The 15,851-nt window shown below is 42.2% G+C and overlaps 3 protein-coding genes across 4 annotated transcripts; 1 reads left to right on the plus strand and 2 right to left on the minus strand.

Annotated features, from left to right (window-relative positions):
- Nucleotides 1-124: 124 nt before the first annotated feature.
- Nucleotides 125-8,013, plus strand: LOC141802178 (uncharacterized). 2 transcript variants are annotated; one of them, XM_074685656.1, is made up of 4 exons: nt 125-386; nt 611-693; nt 1,013-1,124; nt 4,341-8,013. In XM_074685656.1, the coding sequence occupies exons 1-4, from the start codon at nt 125-127 to the stop codon at nt 5,336-5,338; spliced, it is 1,455 nt and encodes a 484-aa protein (XP_074541757.1). In that variant the 3' UTR covers nt 5,339-8,013. The 2 variants fall into 2 exon arrangements, with proteins under 2 accessions (XP_074541757.1, XP_074541765.1); XM_074685664.1 differs by having other exon boundaries at nt 1,016-1,124.
- A 1,648-nt stretch (nt 8,014-9,661) lies between these two features.
- LOC141787164 (uncharacterized) lies at nt 9,662-11,855 on the minus strand. Its single transcript, XM_074665447.1, has 7 exons — nt 11,756-11,855; nt 10,889-11,142; nt 10,750-10,800; nt 10,470-10,663; nt 10,215-10,374; nt 10,042-10,129; nt 9,662-9,883 (listed from the first exon to the last, which is right to left on the minus strand). Exons 2-7 carry the CDS (start codon nt 11,109-11,111, stop codon nt 9,865-9,867), a joined length of 735 nt encoding a protein of 244 aa, XP_074521548.1. The 5' UTR covers nt 11,112-11,142; nt 11,756-11,855; the 3' UTR covers nt 9,662-9,864.
- A 735-nt stretch (nt 11,856-12,590) lies between these two features.
- Nucleotides 12,591-15,851, minus strand: tmem187 (transmembrane protein 187). The gene has a single exon (XM_074665446.1). It carries the CDS (start codon nt 15,673-15,675, stop codon nt 14,905-14,907), a length of 771 nt encoding a protein of 256 aa, XP_074521547.1. The 5' UTR covers nt 15,676-15,851; the 3' UTR covers nt 12,591-14,904.

Consider the following 15,851-nt stretch of genomic DNA (forward strand, 5'->3'; position numbering starts at 1 on the left):
CCAGCAGACAGTCGTCGGTGCGTTTAATGTCTGCGGTCGCCGCCGCGCCCCGCAGCATCGTCCTGCCGCGCGCACAGCTCTCCACGCACGCACAGTCACGCACGGACACGCACAGCTGGCGGTGATGGCGGAGTGTGTCGGCTTCCAGGCGCAGATCGCCTCCATCATCGAGATCCTGGCGAACTCCGCGGTGATGGAGATCTGCAAGCTGGTGGAGGACGGGTACGCGGCGCTGCGCGTGCAGATGGAGGAGGAGCGCGAGAGGAGCGAGCAGGAGAAGCGGGGCCTGCGGGACAAACTGCGGGACATGGAGGTGAGGATGAGGAGCTGCGAGAGGAAGATGAGGAGACGGAGTCAACACGCGCTTCATTTCAGGTCAACAGCAGGTAAACTGTGTGCTGAAGCATGACGTTTCACATACATGTAACACGCGCACGCGACATGCAGAAAGAACATGAACACATTTCTCATACATGCAGCGATCAGTAACTCATACAGTGGCCGACATACTGATATACTGCCACACAAACACACACGCGCGCGCACGCACACGGATGACAGATGATGAATTTGAGGATCATACTCAATCTGTGATCTTTGCTATTTTCAGCACCTAATGATCCCCTGGAAACTCCCCCTCCTCCTCCTCCTCCTTCCTCCTGTGAAGACAACCACCTCAATCACATCTCAAAGGTAAAACCCACAGAGTGTTTTTAAGTACAGTGTGAGGAACAACAACCCCAAGAATTTCCATAAAATCCAGGACAGACCATTTAACCTGACTGTGTTTAATATTGGATTTTGATTGGACAAAACTCTGTAGAAACCCCTAAAATAGATGAAGCACTGTAAACAACCTGGATGCACCTGCCCATTCTCTTCCATGGGCTCACCTGTCTGCAGGTAAAGGTTTTCACAGGCGTTAGTCCGGCAGGAAGTAATCTGTGTTAAGAAAGCAGTCAGCTGATTCTCAGAACACATGCATCATCACATGTGTTGTGATGTGTGTCAGCAGGACACAGGAGGGTTTCCCCAGGTGAAGCAGGAGCGGGAAGAGAGAGAGGACTGCAATCTGGACCTGAAGGTGGAGGTGAACATCAGGGCGGAGTGTGGCCTGTCCACAGGTGAGAGATGATAACACCACCTGTTGACTGACCAACTATTTGTGTTAGTGTCAGAAAAACATGCAGATTACAGTGATTAACTCTGGGACACATTAGGACGTCAGTAGACCTGCTTGGATTCTCATTAAATACATTTTTCTTTTCATTTTTTACATTTTCCTATGTCTTTTTTAGAGGTGCAGTGTGTAGAAAGCAAGATTTTAGTGATACTTGGCATTCAGATTTCAGAATGAGCCCACCTGTTGCAGGTCAAACAAGATCCTGAAGATAGCGTAATTTATTCTGGTCATCATGTTGATGGGTGTTGATGCTGTGGGACGTGTCCCATAGCTGGGGAAACAACAGGCAGAAATTTCCATGACAGCCACATCACCCTCTGATAGCTCATGTTCTGTTTGACAGAGCTAGCCTACAACAATGAAGCACCAATCCACCTCAACAGTCAGAGAGAAAAGAAAACTTTCAAAGCGAGAGAAACACTTAGACTAAACTATAAACAATAAACAATTTCTTTTTCAACCAATAAACTGAAACATTCTCAAACATTATGTTGCACTTTTACCTCTGGAGGAGAAAACAGCCAACTTCAGTGTCATCCTTCAGACCCAACTTTTTTATTGAAGACTCCCATCATGGAAGCTCTACACCATGTTTACTCCCTTTAGTTGTTGTCTGTCCCAGTTTCTCTTCATTTCTTCCTGATCTGTTTGGACCAAAATCTGATGATTTAAACTCATGTAACGCTTGTTTGTGATTCTTTCCATCAGGAAGTACTCTCAACACTAGGGCTGGACAATTAATCGGATTTTAATCGTGATTTCAATTTTGCCATCTGACAATCATAAAAACAATATAATAGAAGAAAAACAATTAATATGCCACACAGTGTAGATGTATGCAAGTTCCTATGCTTCATAGCTCTTCTGTGTTCCATGTGCAGCCGCAGCGAGTGTGTGTGACTTATGTGAATCAATAATACTGTATGTACCACTGTGCCACTTGCTTGTTCTTTAAAGTTGTATTTAAATCAGTACTGAAGTTTTTGAATAAATGAATAATTGTGTATATTAATCGTGATTTCAATATCACTTAAAATAATCGGGATTCTTATTTTTACCATAATCGCCCAGCCCTACTCAATACCAATTCTTTTATGCAAAACAACAGAAATTTACCTCGCTTCGTCGTCTTCTTCTTCTTCGTCTTCTTCAACAACAACAAAAACTGCTGTCTTCTTCTTCTACTGTAAGAATGGTAACCACCCCATCTCTTTATCTCTGCCTGACTTCCAGGTAGATTTCAGGACCGGCGGCCAGGCCTGTTTGAAAATCACGTTTCACTCGTTCGGTCTCCTAAAACCTGCCATAGCTAAACATGGCCGTTTGTTATGTCTGCTTCCATAAGTGAAACCTGTGATAATATAAACATAAAAAAAACTTTTTTCTGACTTAATAAAAAAAAAAAGTTTGATATGGATTATTGTTCACTTATTTTACAGTTTTTCTCCATTGGTATGGCTCATGTCTTGGAACAGAAATTACATTCTCAAAACTCTAAGACCATTGGGCAAAACAGTCTCACAGTTCAACACAACACCATAGCTCACCTGCAAAAGCGCATATCTCTCCCAAAACTATTCATTCATGCTTCAAAGTTTAATCCCTTTCCCATATAAAAAAAGTCACTGCCACCAAAAATGTAGAGATTCTTCTCAATTGATTTTGCTCATTTCTTGAAAAAGCAACACTTTTGGTGCTTTTGGTAAAAATAATCCGGATTGATTAGCGTAACACCATGGATTATCTGCAAAAAGCTCATATCTCTCCCAAAACAGTTCAGTTATGTGTCAATACACAAATTTCTGCCTCAATTAAGTAGTCAGTGCCTCCATAATGCATCAACCCTTTGGCTTTGTGTGAGCACTGCAAGTCAAATTGTTTAGATGTTTTGTCACTATTGTAGAGGACCATTTAAATATCCCCCATGTCCACCTCTCAGTCTGAGCCCAGTCCTTCACTGAAAAAGGTTACTGTACTCACTTTTTTTTTCTAGCTAACAGAATAAAATTATATATAAAACTGGATGAAAAATAGATTTTATGGTAAGAGTAACCTCCAAGGTCTGACATCACACATTGCACTCATACTGCTAAGGAACTTGTGACCTTAATTGTTCACACACATAAAGTAACCTCCCTACATCACAGTAAAAAGAAAATGTATAAAGTCCAAAATACTGTGATATAAACACATAAACAAATAACAAACAATCATATGTAACCAACAGTGCTGTAAATAAAGCTGGAGTTTAACAACTATCACTTCTTTACTGGTCGCTGTCCTCACCCCCCTCTCCTGACCAATCACACGCTGTCTGGCCACAGATTCTCACTCATGTCACAGCGTATTTTCACAATCAAAGACAGAGCCTGTCAGGTGATCTGAGATGTGTTTACTCTTTCGAGTTGTAGTTTCGACTGACTTTTGATTTATTAATTTATCCAATGTCCCAAGAGATTTGTACGCAGTAATCATATTGTTATGTTGCTGACTAATTTTGACAATTGTACAGACTTTTTTGCACAAGGTGACTTACACAATGAAATGATGCTGATACTTTTTGGATAGACTGACCATTAGACTGAGAATCAACAATCAGTTAGGATCAACAAGATGTATTCACTTGAAAATTGTGCTTAATCTAGGCTAACTGTGCTAACTGTTAGCTGCCTGTTCTTTGTATTTTGCAAAACTAAACAAAAGCATTTGCAATTTGATGAAATCAATAAGAAATCAATTTTGTTGTGGACAATTGCCCAGTAGTTAGGATATTTTTGTCCGTGTAATTTTGAGAAGGTAATTTCTGTTTCAAGAAATGAGCCAAACCAATGGAGAAAAACTGCAACATACTTCACATACATATATAAACATTCTATCTCATTTCCATCGTTTCTGTTCAACCAAGTGCTGCCAGCTTCTACACACTGCACCTTTAAGACAAATCCTGAATTGAGACCTTTTGTTTATCAGCATCCACATGTAATTATTTCAGCATCCCTCCAGTTTGTCCTGTTTGTTGTCATCAAACCACAACAACATCTGTTTATTTTTAGATATCTAAGATTCACAGTCTCCCTGTCATCAGCTCTATCCTAAACCCAGGAACAGAGCAGCAGACATCTTCCACCCTAACTCTATCCTCTCTGTCTGTCTGCAGCCCTGGAGCCCAATGATGGGACCCCTCCCAGAGAAATCCTTCTGGATCCCAACATCACCTCCCCATCCTCCTCCTCCCAGCCCCCATCCTCCCCTCCTGACGCCTCCATGGACCTGACCTGCAGGTCTCGAGCCAAACGCAAATGCTCCAAACCTGTGATGAGCAGCGTGATGGTTGGTGGAGGGGTCACAGACTCTGAGGCGGGCCTAACGGACGGAGCTTTGAAGTCAGAGATCCAGACTGACGGTGATGTGGATGAGGAGGCCTCTCCCTCCCAGTTGTCAGCCCCCCCGGCTTCAGACGAGCCGAGCCCGGAGCGGCTGGCCGGCCTGGGTCTGGACCTGGCCTGGATGCAGGAGAGGGTCAGCCATCTTGGAGCAGCGTATGCAGTGGCTCAGCTGGGACTGAACTCAGAGACGGGTCACCCCTCCTCCTTCCCCTCTCAGGGCGGGGCAGATAGTCTGGATGGTCCTCCCACCATGCTCTTCACAGGTGGAGCTCATGAAATAGCTGCTTTCGCCGCCTCCTTTGACATGGCTGCAGCCGCTGCTGCGGTGGTATCTGCACCTCCCCCACCTCCACCCCCCCTGCCTACAGCTCCCCCTGCCCCCCCAACCAGCCAGAGGAGGTCGTACAGGAGCAGTGCAGCAGCGAAGGAGCCTGCTGTGTGCTCTGTGTGTCGGCGGGTCTTCCCCAGCGCCGCCGCCCTGGAGCTCCACCAGCGAGTCCACACAGGGGAGAGACCGTACACCTGCCCCCACTGTGGGAAGGGCTTTGCTCAGCCCAATAACCTGCGTGTGCACCTCCTCATCCACACAGGGGAGCGGCGTTATCGCTGCTCACTGTGCGGGAAGAGCTTCATCTCGTCCAGTCATTTAAAGAGACACCGCACTGTTCACACACAGGAGAAACCATACAGCTGCTCTCGCTGCGGACAGTCCTTCAGCCAGATGTGCAGCGTCAGACGTCACCGACAGCAGTCCCAGTGTGGACTGTAGACCGCAGCCTGGAGGTGGGAAGGGGGTACTCTGGACCTGAACCTGGACCAGTTTAAGCTTCACCTACAGGTGCTGGGCTGAGTCATGAGACCACAGAGAAGGCTTTTGAGATTCAGACTAGGGATGGAACGGTTCACAAAAATCACGGTTCGGCTGTTATTAGATTTTGTGGTCACGTTTTTGGGTTCGGTTTGGTGTACATTGTTGTTGTTTTTAACGCCCCAGATTATCATATACCCTAATAATCCACAATTAACAGATTGTTTTTTATCATTTCTGTCATGTATAGTCATGAAAAACATGAAAGAATGAGGCTGTTTCCCATTTGAAACGTCATTTAAGCTGAGTGAACCATTGCTAGTTTCAACATGCCAACTCCTCAGTAAGGAAAGTCACTATTGGCTGTCCCAAATCTCACTAAAAGTCACTAAAAGACGCTGCTGTCTAATTTGTACTATAATCCATTTGCATGTAATTGTCAAAGACGCTGTAGGAGAGAGAAATAAGGTGGGAGAGACAGAAAGCAGGCAAAACACAACTTCATAAATATGTTTAGAACTACAAATTAACTTTCTTCTGTCCATTCTTGTTTTTTTTTAATGTCTAAATATCAATCTTCCTCCTTTATCTGGGCTGGGGACTGGCAGAAGTGACCATAATGAGACACACACTTTCGTGATTCATGTGAATGCAGTTGTCTGCTCTGGGGCAGCACTAGGAGGACTGTCTGTCTGTGTTTTGGATAGGTGAGGGACTCACACACACACTGACCATTGAGGAGATCAAAACACAATGTAACCTCAGATTCTCCAAACTCCAGAAAAGTCACAAGAATTGTCGTCTTTAAAAAAACTCACCAGAGGGGTCCGAAAAATCATTAAATGTAGCGACAAAGTCTCTAAGTTGGCAACACTCAGTTGTGGTTTTATCCTCCACTCACACTGAATCTAAAGAGCTCCCAGACAGCAGAACGACTCAACACCACAGGTACACCCTCTGACTCTGTCTTCTTCACTCATCATGTAAACAACACACATGCTTCTCCACAAAGTGTCCTGCTGTACCCCTTTGCCTCGCGTTGCTAATGCGTATGATTGGAGCTACATACTCACTTCAAACTGAGTAGTAAAACAAAGAAAAAAGAAACGAAGCACACACGCCCCGACCCTAGTGAGGGAAAACTGAGATTCAGATTTTTTCCATAAACCGTTCCATCCCTAATTCAGACTGATTGAAAAGTACCTGTGACTGTTTCCATCACATTTCATTAATCAGTCAGTGAGCCAAGCTATCTGTGACAGACACACACACACACACTCATAAGCAGGTTCAAGTGGAGGTGATGTTTATATCAGAGCGTATCCTAAGGTGTTCTGGATGCTGAAAACTTAATACTGTCTGTTTCTTTTTCGGCATCACAGTTTCTGTAATCAGATTACCTAAGTATGGATCTCACCTGTTCACAGAAAACAATGACGGGTGACCCAGCCAGGGGACAGGACATCTAAGGAAGCTCAGTGATACCTCACAATGTAAGAAAAAGACAGACAATTCACTGGCTACCTACTCCCACCCACCTCTTCAGTCTTTGTGCTAAGATGCTCAGATAATCTGATATTGAAGCGATTTTATGGTGCGACTGTTACCACGGGAATGATCCTGAACTCTTCCTCTGAGGCACTTTAACACTTCCTGTCAGCTGGTGGAGAATGACAGGTGTGTAGGTATATGTAGGGTTGAGTATGTGCTCACAGATTGGCTCTGTCTCATCCATGATTGTGTTAAATATTGTGTGTGTGTGTGTGTGTGTTTGTGTGTGTGTGTGTGTGTGTGTGTGTGTGTGTGTGTGTGTGTGTGTGTGTGTGTGTGTGTGTGTGTGTGTGTGTGTGTGTGTGTGTGTGTGTGTGTGTGTGTGTGTGTGTGTGTGTGTTTGTTCATCATATTACCTCATGTAATGGAGTGAAACACAGAGGTGAGACCAGATTTTTTTCATTCTCAGCCGCAGTGTTTGTTCCAGGTGTGACATGAGGTATGCGTGTGAGTGAGAGAGACAGCATTTGTTCCCAGTGAGATTTCAGACACTCAAAGATTGTACAAAGATGTAAAGTTAAACATATATATGAATCTATATATCAGAGAGTTGTGTTTGTGTGTGTTGGTGTTTGGATGTTGTTGGCAGTAGCTCAGAGTTGCACATCTAAACCTGAAGCTTGGCCGTCTGGTCCCCACATGTTCACGTGTTGAAAACAGAGTCAATAAACATGGTTAAGTGTTGAAACTGTGTCATTAAACGTGCTCACTTTGTTTGTCTCATTATATCCAAATGAACTTTTTTCTCTGTTATCTGTTTCAGCAGGAACATTTGAAGCACGAGAATGTTTACTCCTCTTTATTCTCCAAATGTGGTCACATATTGCTAAACCAGCATATTAGCATATGCCTCTATAACCTGGGATCATTGTTACGTCAACTTGACTGACTCTATAAAGTGTCACTGAGCAAAACTTTTAACGAAAGGCTTTCAAACTGTTAGTATGGAGGCCCTTAATTGTCAACTGCTAACACATTAAAAGACCAAAAGGCATTTTAATAAATGCCAAAATAATTCAATTACAAAAAGTTCAGATTTTTTCTATAATCTATATAATATTTTACTGGGCATAATTTCACTAGATCAAAACACACTAAACTTCACTTTAAAAATTCATCAAACAGTTAAAATGTAACTTTACACAAAAAATAACTCAAAAATCCTTCCCTAAACAAAACTCTCCGACATTGACATTTTCCATAACCCAGCTACATACAATGAAGACTAGCATATCTAAATTAAAAATAATTCCATTACTATTCATATTGGAACAAAAAACATAGAAATATCTGGTCTACCGCAAAAATTATCCCAAACAAAAATATATTATCAAGTTAGAAGGAAAAAATCATATAACCAAAATGACTTCGTAAAGTACAAAAAGGTACTGGTAACCAAAAAAATTAATAAAAAAAAAAAAAGAAAATGCAATAGTGATTTATCAAAGTATTGTTAAATACCAAGACCTTATGATAAGTGAAAAAGGATTTCACTCAAAATATTGCATCAGTCTTGTTTTATCTTTCTTTATTCATTTATGAAAATATTGCTAAAATATTTTATCAAAAATAATTATGTCACTTACAAAATGATTATAGATTACACAAACATGAACACTTTTTGAATTCTTTTCATGACCTGTGCCTGATTGGGCCAACTTGAGTCCACATAATCATCTTAACTGCAGTTAAAATAAAATCAAAAATAAAAGTGTGAGCTGACAGAAAAGTAAGCAAGTAGCAGAGACACTATTTGTCCCAGGCTGTAAACATGTTTATTTCTGCTGTGAAAACAGCTTTTTTGGCTTGGTGTGTATGTGGTTCTGACACTCAAGTGGACACTTGACAGACTACAGATTTTTGCACTCCCACACACGTCATGTTTTTGGACCAGAGATTGTTGCTTGTATGTAACAGACTCGTCTACGTGGCATTTCATAATGCAGAGTGCCAATGCTGTTTCTCTTTTCTTAAATGTAGGTTACACTCAGTTTATAGCATGAGAGTATAACATCCACCTGTGGGGTTCATACACTAAGTTTATTACAACTGGAATACAACATTAATTTCACAACCTGTCATGTCAGAGTGACATGATCCAACAGGATCTCCTGTGACCTATCTCACAGGTATCTGTTCGTCTACACAGAGATGGATCCTTCCCAACAGAACAGTCAAACTACATCGAGAAGCAGTAACCACTAACCAACTGCCTACTACCTATGACATTCATGTGGTAGGTGGTTTGGAGGCATTTGGGGCCTTTTCCCTGCTTCATGCTCTGTGTGACTCCAGGTTTGACTGTATTTACTAAATGAGCATCATGTTTTGTTGAACAAGACTTAAAACTAGGGATTGAGACCATAAACTCATCAGAATAAATAAGATGAGAGGGAACATTTTCTCACACACTGATACACAACCAGATTTAGCTTTTTGTTGCTAACCAAAACTTAACCAACCAACTTGTTTGGTTAAGTTTGCGCCTTGGTTTCAGTGGAAAGTCTTTACTTTGTTCTAGAAATATCACATGTTGGTCCCCTCAACATTTCAGAATCTAATAACCCTTGTGGAATGTTAGTTTTTGGTTTTCCTTTGATTGTACAGACATTTCCCCATGACCTTTAAACTAACATGTTGATGCTTGTACCTTTTAATAATAAACTGATTTCTTATACCTTACTGTACATGAGCATATAGTCAGAAATGATGAAAAGACACATTTAGCAGGATTTTTTTTGTTTATTACAATAATATCAAATAAAAATAAAAGTAAAAAATCACAGTATTTACATGCAAAGCAATGACAAATTTTAAAAGTCCAAACAAAAACAACATGCAAAATTGGACATGTCTTTTCTGATCAGTGTCTTCATTCCCAGCCAATAAAAATAAAAAAGGTGCAAAAATAGGCAGGTCTTATCTGTTCTGTCTTCTTATTCTTTTTCAGTGGGCCTAAAAAGAACAAGAAATAAAAATTTTAATATTTGTTTACAAATTGCAAATAGTCTCTATTATCCCTGATTTCACCACAAGTGACTGAAAGATTTCCAAATAATTTTACATATTTGAAATATCCACCAACAGAGACAAATAGGAGGCTTCTTATTTACCGTCTGTGTGGGGCAAACTTTAGCACTTGCCCGATGAAATCCTCTATTGTTGCCTCTGTTTGGTCAGGGAAGTTCTTTAGACAGGCCACTGGGTTGGAAATGAAAATGAAGATTTTTAGTTACACATCAAAACCTTGGCATAAAAATGACATGAACAGTGTATGAGCACTTACCCGTTATGATCTTGCAAAGTGTCAGATCCTGGAAAGCTTTTTTGGATCTTTTCCCTCGCAAGCTGTACTGGGCCAGGACATCGTTTGTAGCCACTCGTCGAAGAATCCGCCGAATGGCTGACCCAACATTGGCACCTCCTAACCTTCCAAGGTAATGTTCCTGAAAAACAAGCATATGATTAAGATGTAAAGAGCCTTCATAATCTTTGTTTGCAAGATAAGTCAGTTCAGTTAAGATTATAGACACCTTCTTACCATTCTGTCCTTATTCTCCTGATGGGAGAGACTCTTGTCCAGCTCCTCCAGCTCACCCACTGTTCTGCATGGTGACAGCAACAGGTCTTCCCACTGAGCAGCCTGTGATGAGTGATCTCTCATCAGGAGCAGGTTGAGCTTGGCCTCCACTCTGTCCATTCTCCTCATCAGGTTAACTATGTAAGCTTCCAGATCTGTGGGGACATTTGTGAAGGAGTTATTGTTAGGTTTTATACATAAGATACATTACTTTATAAACAACCCTGTGTTAAGTACTTACTACTTTCAAAGTTGTCCAGAACAGGGGCTAAATCCTCTCTCTTATGAGTCTCTGCAGAATTTAAAAGACAAAGTAGTTTTCAATTCCCTGGTCATGAATTTGTGTTCAACTGGTAATGGAAAAGTCAAAGCCACTGTACCATGAGGTTGGTCCAGAGACGTGTATGTTGGTACAACCATTAACTCTGGCTCCTCTCTTATTTCCTTGGTCACTTGTAGCTGTGCCTGACGCCGGCGTAGCCAAGCTGCTTCTTGCTCTGCGCGCATCTCTGCTCGCACAGCCTCTTCCACTCGTTTCATCTGTCGTTGCGCCCTCTTCCATCGCTTTGTGTAGGCTTGTCTGGCCAATCTTTGGGAACTCATTGTGTGCAAAGATATGCAACCAACGTGTACACTGCAGACAAAAATTACAACTAAATCAACACACCATATTAACAGTGTGTGAGACAGTGAGAGTCTCTAAATTGTGATGGGGCATCCAACGAAGTGTGTCGTTTTGCTCAGCTCACTTAGTAAGTCAATGTGGCAACCCAAGGCTAGCTTAACAGTCTGAAACAATTTTATGATACAAATGTGCAACATATACGGTATATTATTCATCTGGCGCAATTGTGCCCGGTCATTTTTTAGACGTAGACGTTAAAATTGAGATCAAATCGCCATTCATCTGCCTCGCTTCAAAACAAACACACACCACCAATGTCTAGGGGCAGATGCCACAATTGTGGGAAACGGAGTCTTTTATTTCAGAAAAACACTAAATTTGCTAGATTCTCCTCATAACCACGTTCAATGCATGGGTGAGTAGTTGAATCACTCCAAAATCGTCTAAATTCGGGGCCGGTATTTGATGGTCACAATAATTTACCTCTGATGAAAAGTTTTCCGCTATAATGACACTCATCATGGAACATGAGTTAAAAGAAACTGTTTCTACAAATTCCGTGGTTAACTAAACACAGTCACTCAGCGTTTCCACTAAAACCATAAAAAAAACTGCATTTTACCTCTGAATCACTCTGAATTCGTGTAAATCCGATGTTCCCCGGGCAAAACTTCCGGGTGGTGTTTTTCGAAGGCCCCGCGTGTCTCCTTATCCATGTCTTCCAGCCAATGAGGAGCGTTTGTGCTGCTTTACGCGACGTGACGTCAGGCAACCCAGCAAATCAGTATCTTACTTGGTCAAATCAAGTTACACAAAGGAGTTCGAAGGGTTATTGTTTGCTTTCTCCGTCCGTACATGTTTCATAGACATTAAATTTCATTGTGCAAGGGCTTGTGCAACCTAAATACATACATGGGCGGAAACACATCCATTCCCCTATCTTTACTCCATTACTCTCCCTTCTTCTCTGGCGTGTTTCGTCGTTTGCCAATTTAGCTTAAAGTTTCATTACTGCCACCTGCTGTGCTGGAGTGTGGCTCTGGATTAGGGGTTTGTTGATCTCAAATCCTAAATTAGATTTGTCTTGTTAGAAAACAGATCAGTGTTTGGATGCTAAACAATCTCCTCCAGCTGAACTCAGGCAAAACTGAAACCATTGTCTGTGAACCACAAACATAAAGATAGGGGTTATCAGTCACCTTGCGACTCTCCTTCTAAATGTGAGTAACCAGGTTAGAAATCTAGGGGTAACATTGGACTCGGACCTGATTTTTAACAGCCATATCAAATCAGTAGTATCAGCAGCTTTTTACCATCTTAAAAACATTACCAGAAAAAGGAACAGTGTCTACACCTAACTTAGAGAGACTGATCCTTATGTTTGTCTCCAGCCGGTTAAGTTACTGTAAAGGCCTACTTGCTGGACTCTCAAAACGAGCTGTAGGACTGCTGCGATACATCCAGAATGCTGCTGCTCCAGCCCTGACCAGAACCAGGAAATATGATCATATCAGTCCAGTGCTCAGGTTTCAGAGAAGAGACAGCTCTGCTTTTTTACAAGTCTCTTTATGGTTTAGCACCAAAATTCATTTCTGACTAGTACCAAATGAGCCAATAGGTCTCTGAAAACCTCAGGGAGAGGTCTCCTGCTGGTCCCTAGAGTCAGGACTAAACACTGTGAGGCTGCATTCCAGTTTTATGCCCCTAAAATCTGGCACAGTCTTCTAGAAGATGTGAGACAGGCCTTAACTGTTGTTGACTGAAAACAGTTCTGTTTAGCATAGCTTACAACACATGGAACTGTTTCATCTGCACTCCTCTCTTTTAATTCAAGTAATCGTTGTTAATGTTTTATGGTCTGGGTACATGCATTGATTTTTTTTTTTCCCTACTGTGATTTTATTTTATTTTAGCTGTTAAGCACTTTGTATTATACGTGTTAAATTGTGCTCTACATATAAACTTGCCTTGCCTAAAGCTTTCAGCTCCACTTTTTGCTTATTTTAGTGTATACCTCACACTTGTTTTATATATTTTAAAACTCTATTACACCTTATTTCCAACTGCTGTATTATGTGAAGAGTAATGGCAATCCTCCTGAGATTAATAATGTATTCCTGATTCCTGATAACAAAAGTGTGACACAGTCTTGAAGGCACACTGTGCCTTCAGCAATTATATTTAAGTAACTTATTATGTATCATATTTTCATACCACAGAGTGCACTTTAAAGCGCATTTAGCTAGTTTAAAATGAAAACAAAAAGTGATTAACATTTGTGAATTACACTTACAGTGTCCATGGCAGACTGGTGTATAGCAACATGTAAACAGCAGTCTGAGTCTAACATGACATTCTGGAGAGTTTGGTCATACACTGAAGGAACACTTAACTCTTTCTCTGGTCACAAAGACACATGTGAACTGGTCTTTACAGAAGAACATTTTTATGTATCCAGATCCAAAAGCCACACTCAGTAGGCTCATCACTCTTGGAATGTCTGGAATTCCCTACCCAGTCTTGAATAGTACTCCCAATGGCTGTCATTGTCACGTAAACAGGCACTGTTAGCATAGGCTACATGCCAATTAGTAGCCTAACTGTAAAATATCAATGAAAAAGGAACCTTATTGTCATCATGAGTCCTCATCGTTCTCAGATCAACCAAAAAACAACCAACCCAATGCTGTGTGAAGGTAGCAGTGCAACCACAGGACAGTGTTATGGTTAAAGAGACTGTGAGGAGAATCTGTTTTAATTAGACTGCAGCCACACCTTTTGGCCTGAGTCGCACACACCCTGTGGTGAAGATGTCACTCTGAATAGGGCATGTGGTTGTTTTGGAAATGAATGGAGATCAAATCTTTTTACCTCTACTTTTCTTTGTTCAAGACATCTTTTTACCGGATACAGCACAAGATAAGGTATTTATCAACAGTTGCGCAGTGCTGTTGTTTGGAACATGACAACAAGCAAACTTTGTCAGTTTATACCATAGCCAGCTATACGTAGTGCTACTGACAGCCTGGTGTTAGTGAATCCTGGCTATGTCCTGCTAGTCATCTACCAACATAACCTCACTCTTCAATTTATTTACAGACTCTCAAGTTTGAACAGACCATTGCAGAATAACTGCTGCATGTGGGTTGGAATGCACATTATCATAAACAGATTGCTGTGTTAGACTATAGCTCGTGCTCTATCTCTCTCCTATCTCTCTCCCATTTAGCTTTATTATGTTTTTCTGTCCTTTTTTTTGTCTGACAGTTTGGCTCCATCTTTAAAAAATTAATCCAGTTTTTTTTTTAGCAGAGAAGAATAGGGCCCTCTCTCCCCACCATTAAACTTTGTCAGCCAGTGTGATGTTGTGAAAGACACTTTGGTGTGCTGTGTGATTCAATAAGGTAGCAAAGAAGTAAAAGGAATAACCCATTTGGCGCTATTAATCTCATTTTAAAGTGTAGATTACAATCAGGCATATATCTAAATGGGAGACCTTTTCAAGATCACTTTCAAACTCCTTACAGTGACTTTAATATTCAGGGAACTTCAGGCTTTGTCAAGTTTCAGTAACCAAGAGGGAATGTTCTGTAATTGTTAGATCTTGGTTTGGGTAGCCTATGAATAACCTTTGGACAACCATGAACTGACGTCATCTAAACGCCCTGTGTTATTAAAACTAATAGCTTTTTCTGGAAATTAACTTTTAATCATCATTAATCTGAACAATTATCAGTCCCCTTCAGAAAAAAAGAAGGGGTCTCAGTCCCTTTATCTGGTCTTCTTAGTCCGCGAAGTCATGTTGGTCAGAAAACAGATGCTGAAGTGGATCTGCGTGACGTCACAGACTTTGGACCAGAAGTGTCCGGTGAACCGCTGGAAGATCCGATACCGGGCCAGAGGGAGATCCAGCAGCTTCAGGACCACGAACCCGCAACAGGACAGCACGGCAAACATAAAGTTCCTCAGCGTGCGTGCGTCCCCGTGCGTGAGCTGGACGCGGACCCCTTTGTACACCGCCAGCAGGACATGACAGCCCAGCGCCACCTCGAAGCCGCGCTCGTGAAGCAGAGCCAGTCCATAGCTGAGGACAGAGAGCAGCTCGAGCACCGCCGCGTGCCACACGCGCCAACCTGCGGCCCCGCGCTCTATGAAGCCGATCCAGACCAGAACCCAGGCGAATATCGGTAACGTGACCCACTGATCCAGCACCGCGGGAGCGCGCTGCAGCACCGCCAAGCGCGTCCACTGAACAGGCGCGTAAAAGATAGACATGAAGGCAAACACTTGTCTTAAGTAGCGGCCCTGTTCAGGTTCCGCGTTGTCAGTGCCACGGAGCAGCCAGTACACTCCTGTTATGATGTACAGCAGGTTGACCAAGCAGTTACAGGGCATTGCCAGGAATGCGGGAAGGTGTTCCACGCGCTGCTCCGCGTAATGATCATAAGACAGATCCACCGCGACTGCGTCAAACAGGCGGCAGCGCGTCAACAGGACGCAGAGGGCGAGCGGCAGCGTCACATGCAGCAGAGCGGAGAGCATTCTGACTGAAAAATATAAACATCACAGAAAACGAAACATTTAAAAGTTTCCGAGAGGTTGCCAAGTCAGCTCAGTGCTGTACAGAGTTCTTCTTCTTCTCTCAGACCAGCTGGAGAACCACAAACATGTACACCGCCACCTGCTGCTCGTTACAAGAGTCACAAACAGCAGGTGCT

The sequence above is a fragment of the Halichoeres trimaculatus genome, unplaced genomic scaffold (genome assembly GCF_033239565.1).
Source record: "Halichoeres trimaculatus isolate MK-OKI-2021-1 unplaced genomic scaffold, fHalTri1.1 fHalTri1_scaffold_2, whole genome shotgun sequence".
Classification (NCBI taxonomy): Eukaryota; Metazoa; Chordata; class Actinopteri; order Labriformes; family Labridae; genus Halichoeres; species Halichoeres trimaculatus.

Coding starts and splice junctions, on each gene's coding strand:
- LOC141802178 (XM_074685656.1), top strand. CDS start 125: ATGGCGGAGTGTGTCGGCTTCCAGGCGCAGATCGCCTCCATCATCGAG. Junction 694..1,012: donor ACCTCAATCACATCTCAAAG/GTAAAACCCACA, acceptor GATGTGTGTCAG/CAGGACACAGGAGGGTTTCC. Junction 1,125..4,340: donor GGAGTGTGGCCTGTCCACAG/GTGAGAGATGAT, acceptor GTCTGTCTGCAG/CCCTGGAGCCCAATGATGGG.
- LOC141787164 (XM_074665447.1), bottom strand. CDS start 11,111: ATGAGTTCCCAAAGATTGGCCAGACAAGCCTACACAAAGCGATGGAAG. Junction 10,801..10,888: donor GTCTCTGGACCAACCTCATG/GTACAGTGGCTT, acceptor TAAATTCTGCAG/AGACTCATAAGAGAGAGGAT. Junction 10,664..10,749: donor TCTGGACAACTTTGAAAGTA/GTAAGTACTTAA, acceptor ATGTCCCCACAG/ATCTGGAAGCTTACATAGTT.
- tmem187 (XM_074665446.1), bottom strand. CDS start 15,675: ATGCTCTCCGCTCTGCTGCATGTGACGCTGCCGCTCGCCCTCTGCGTC.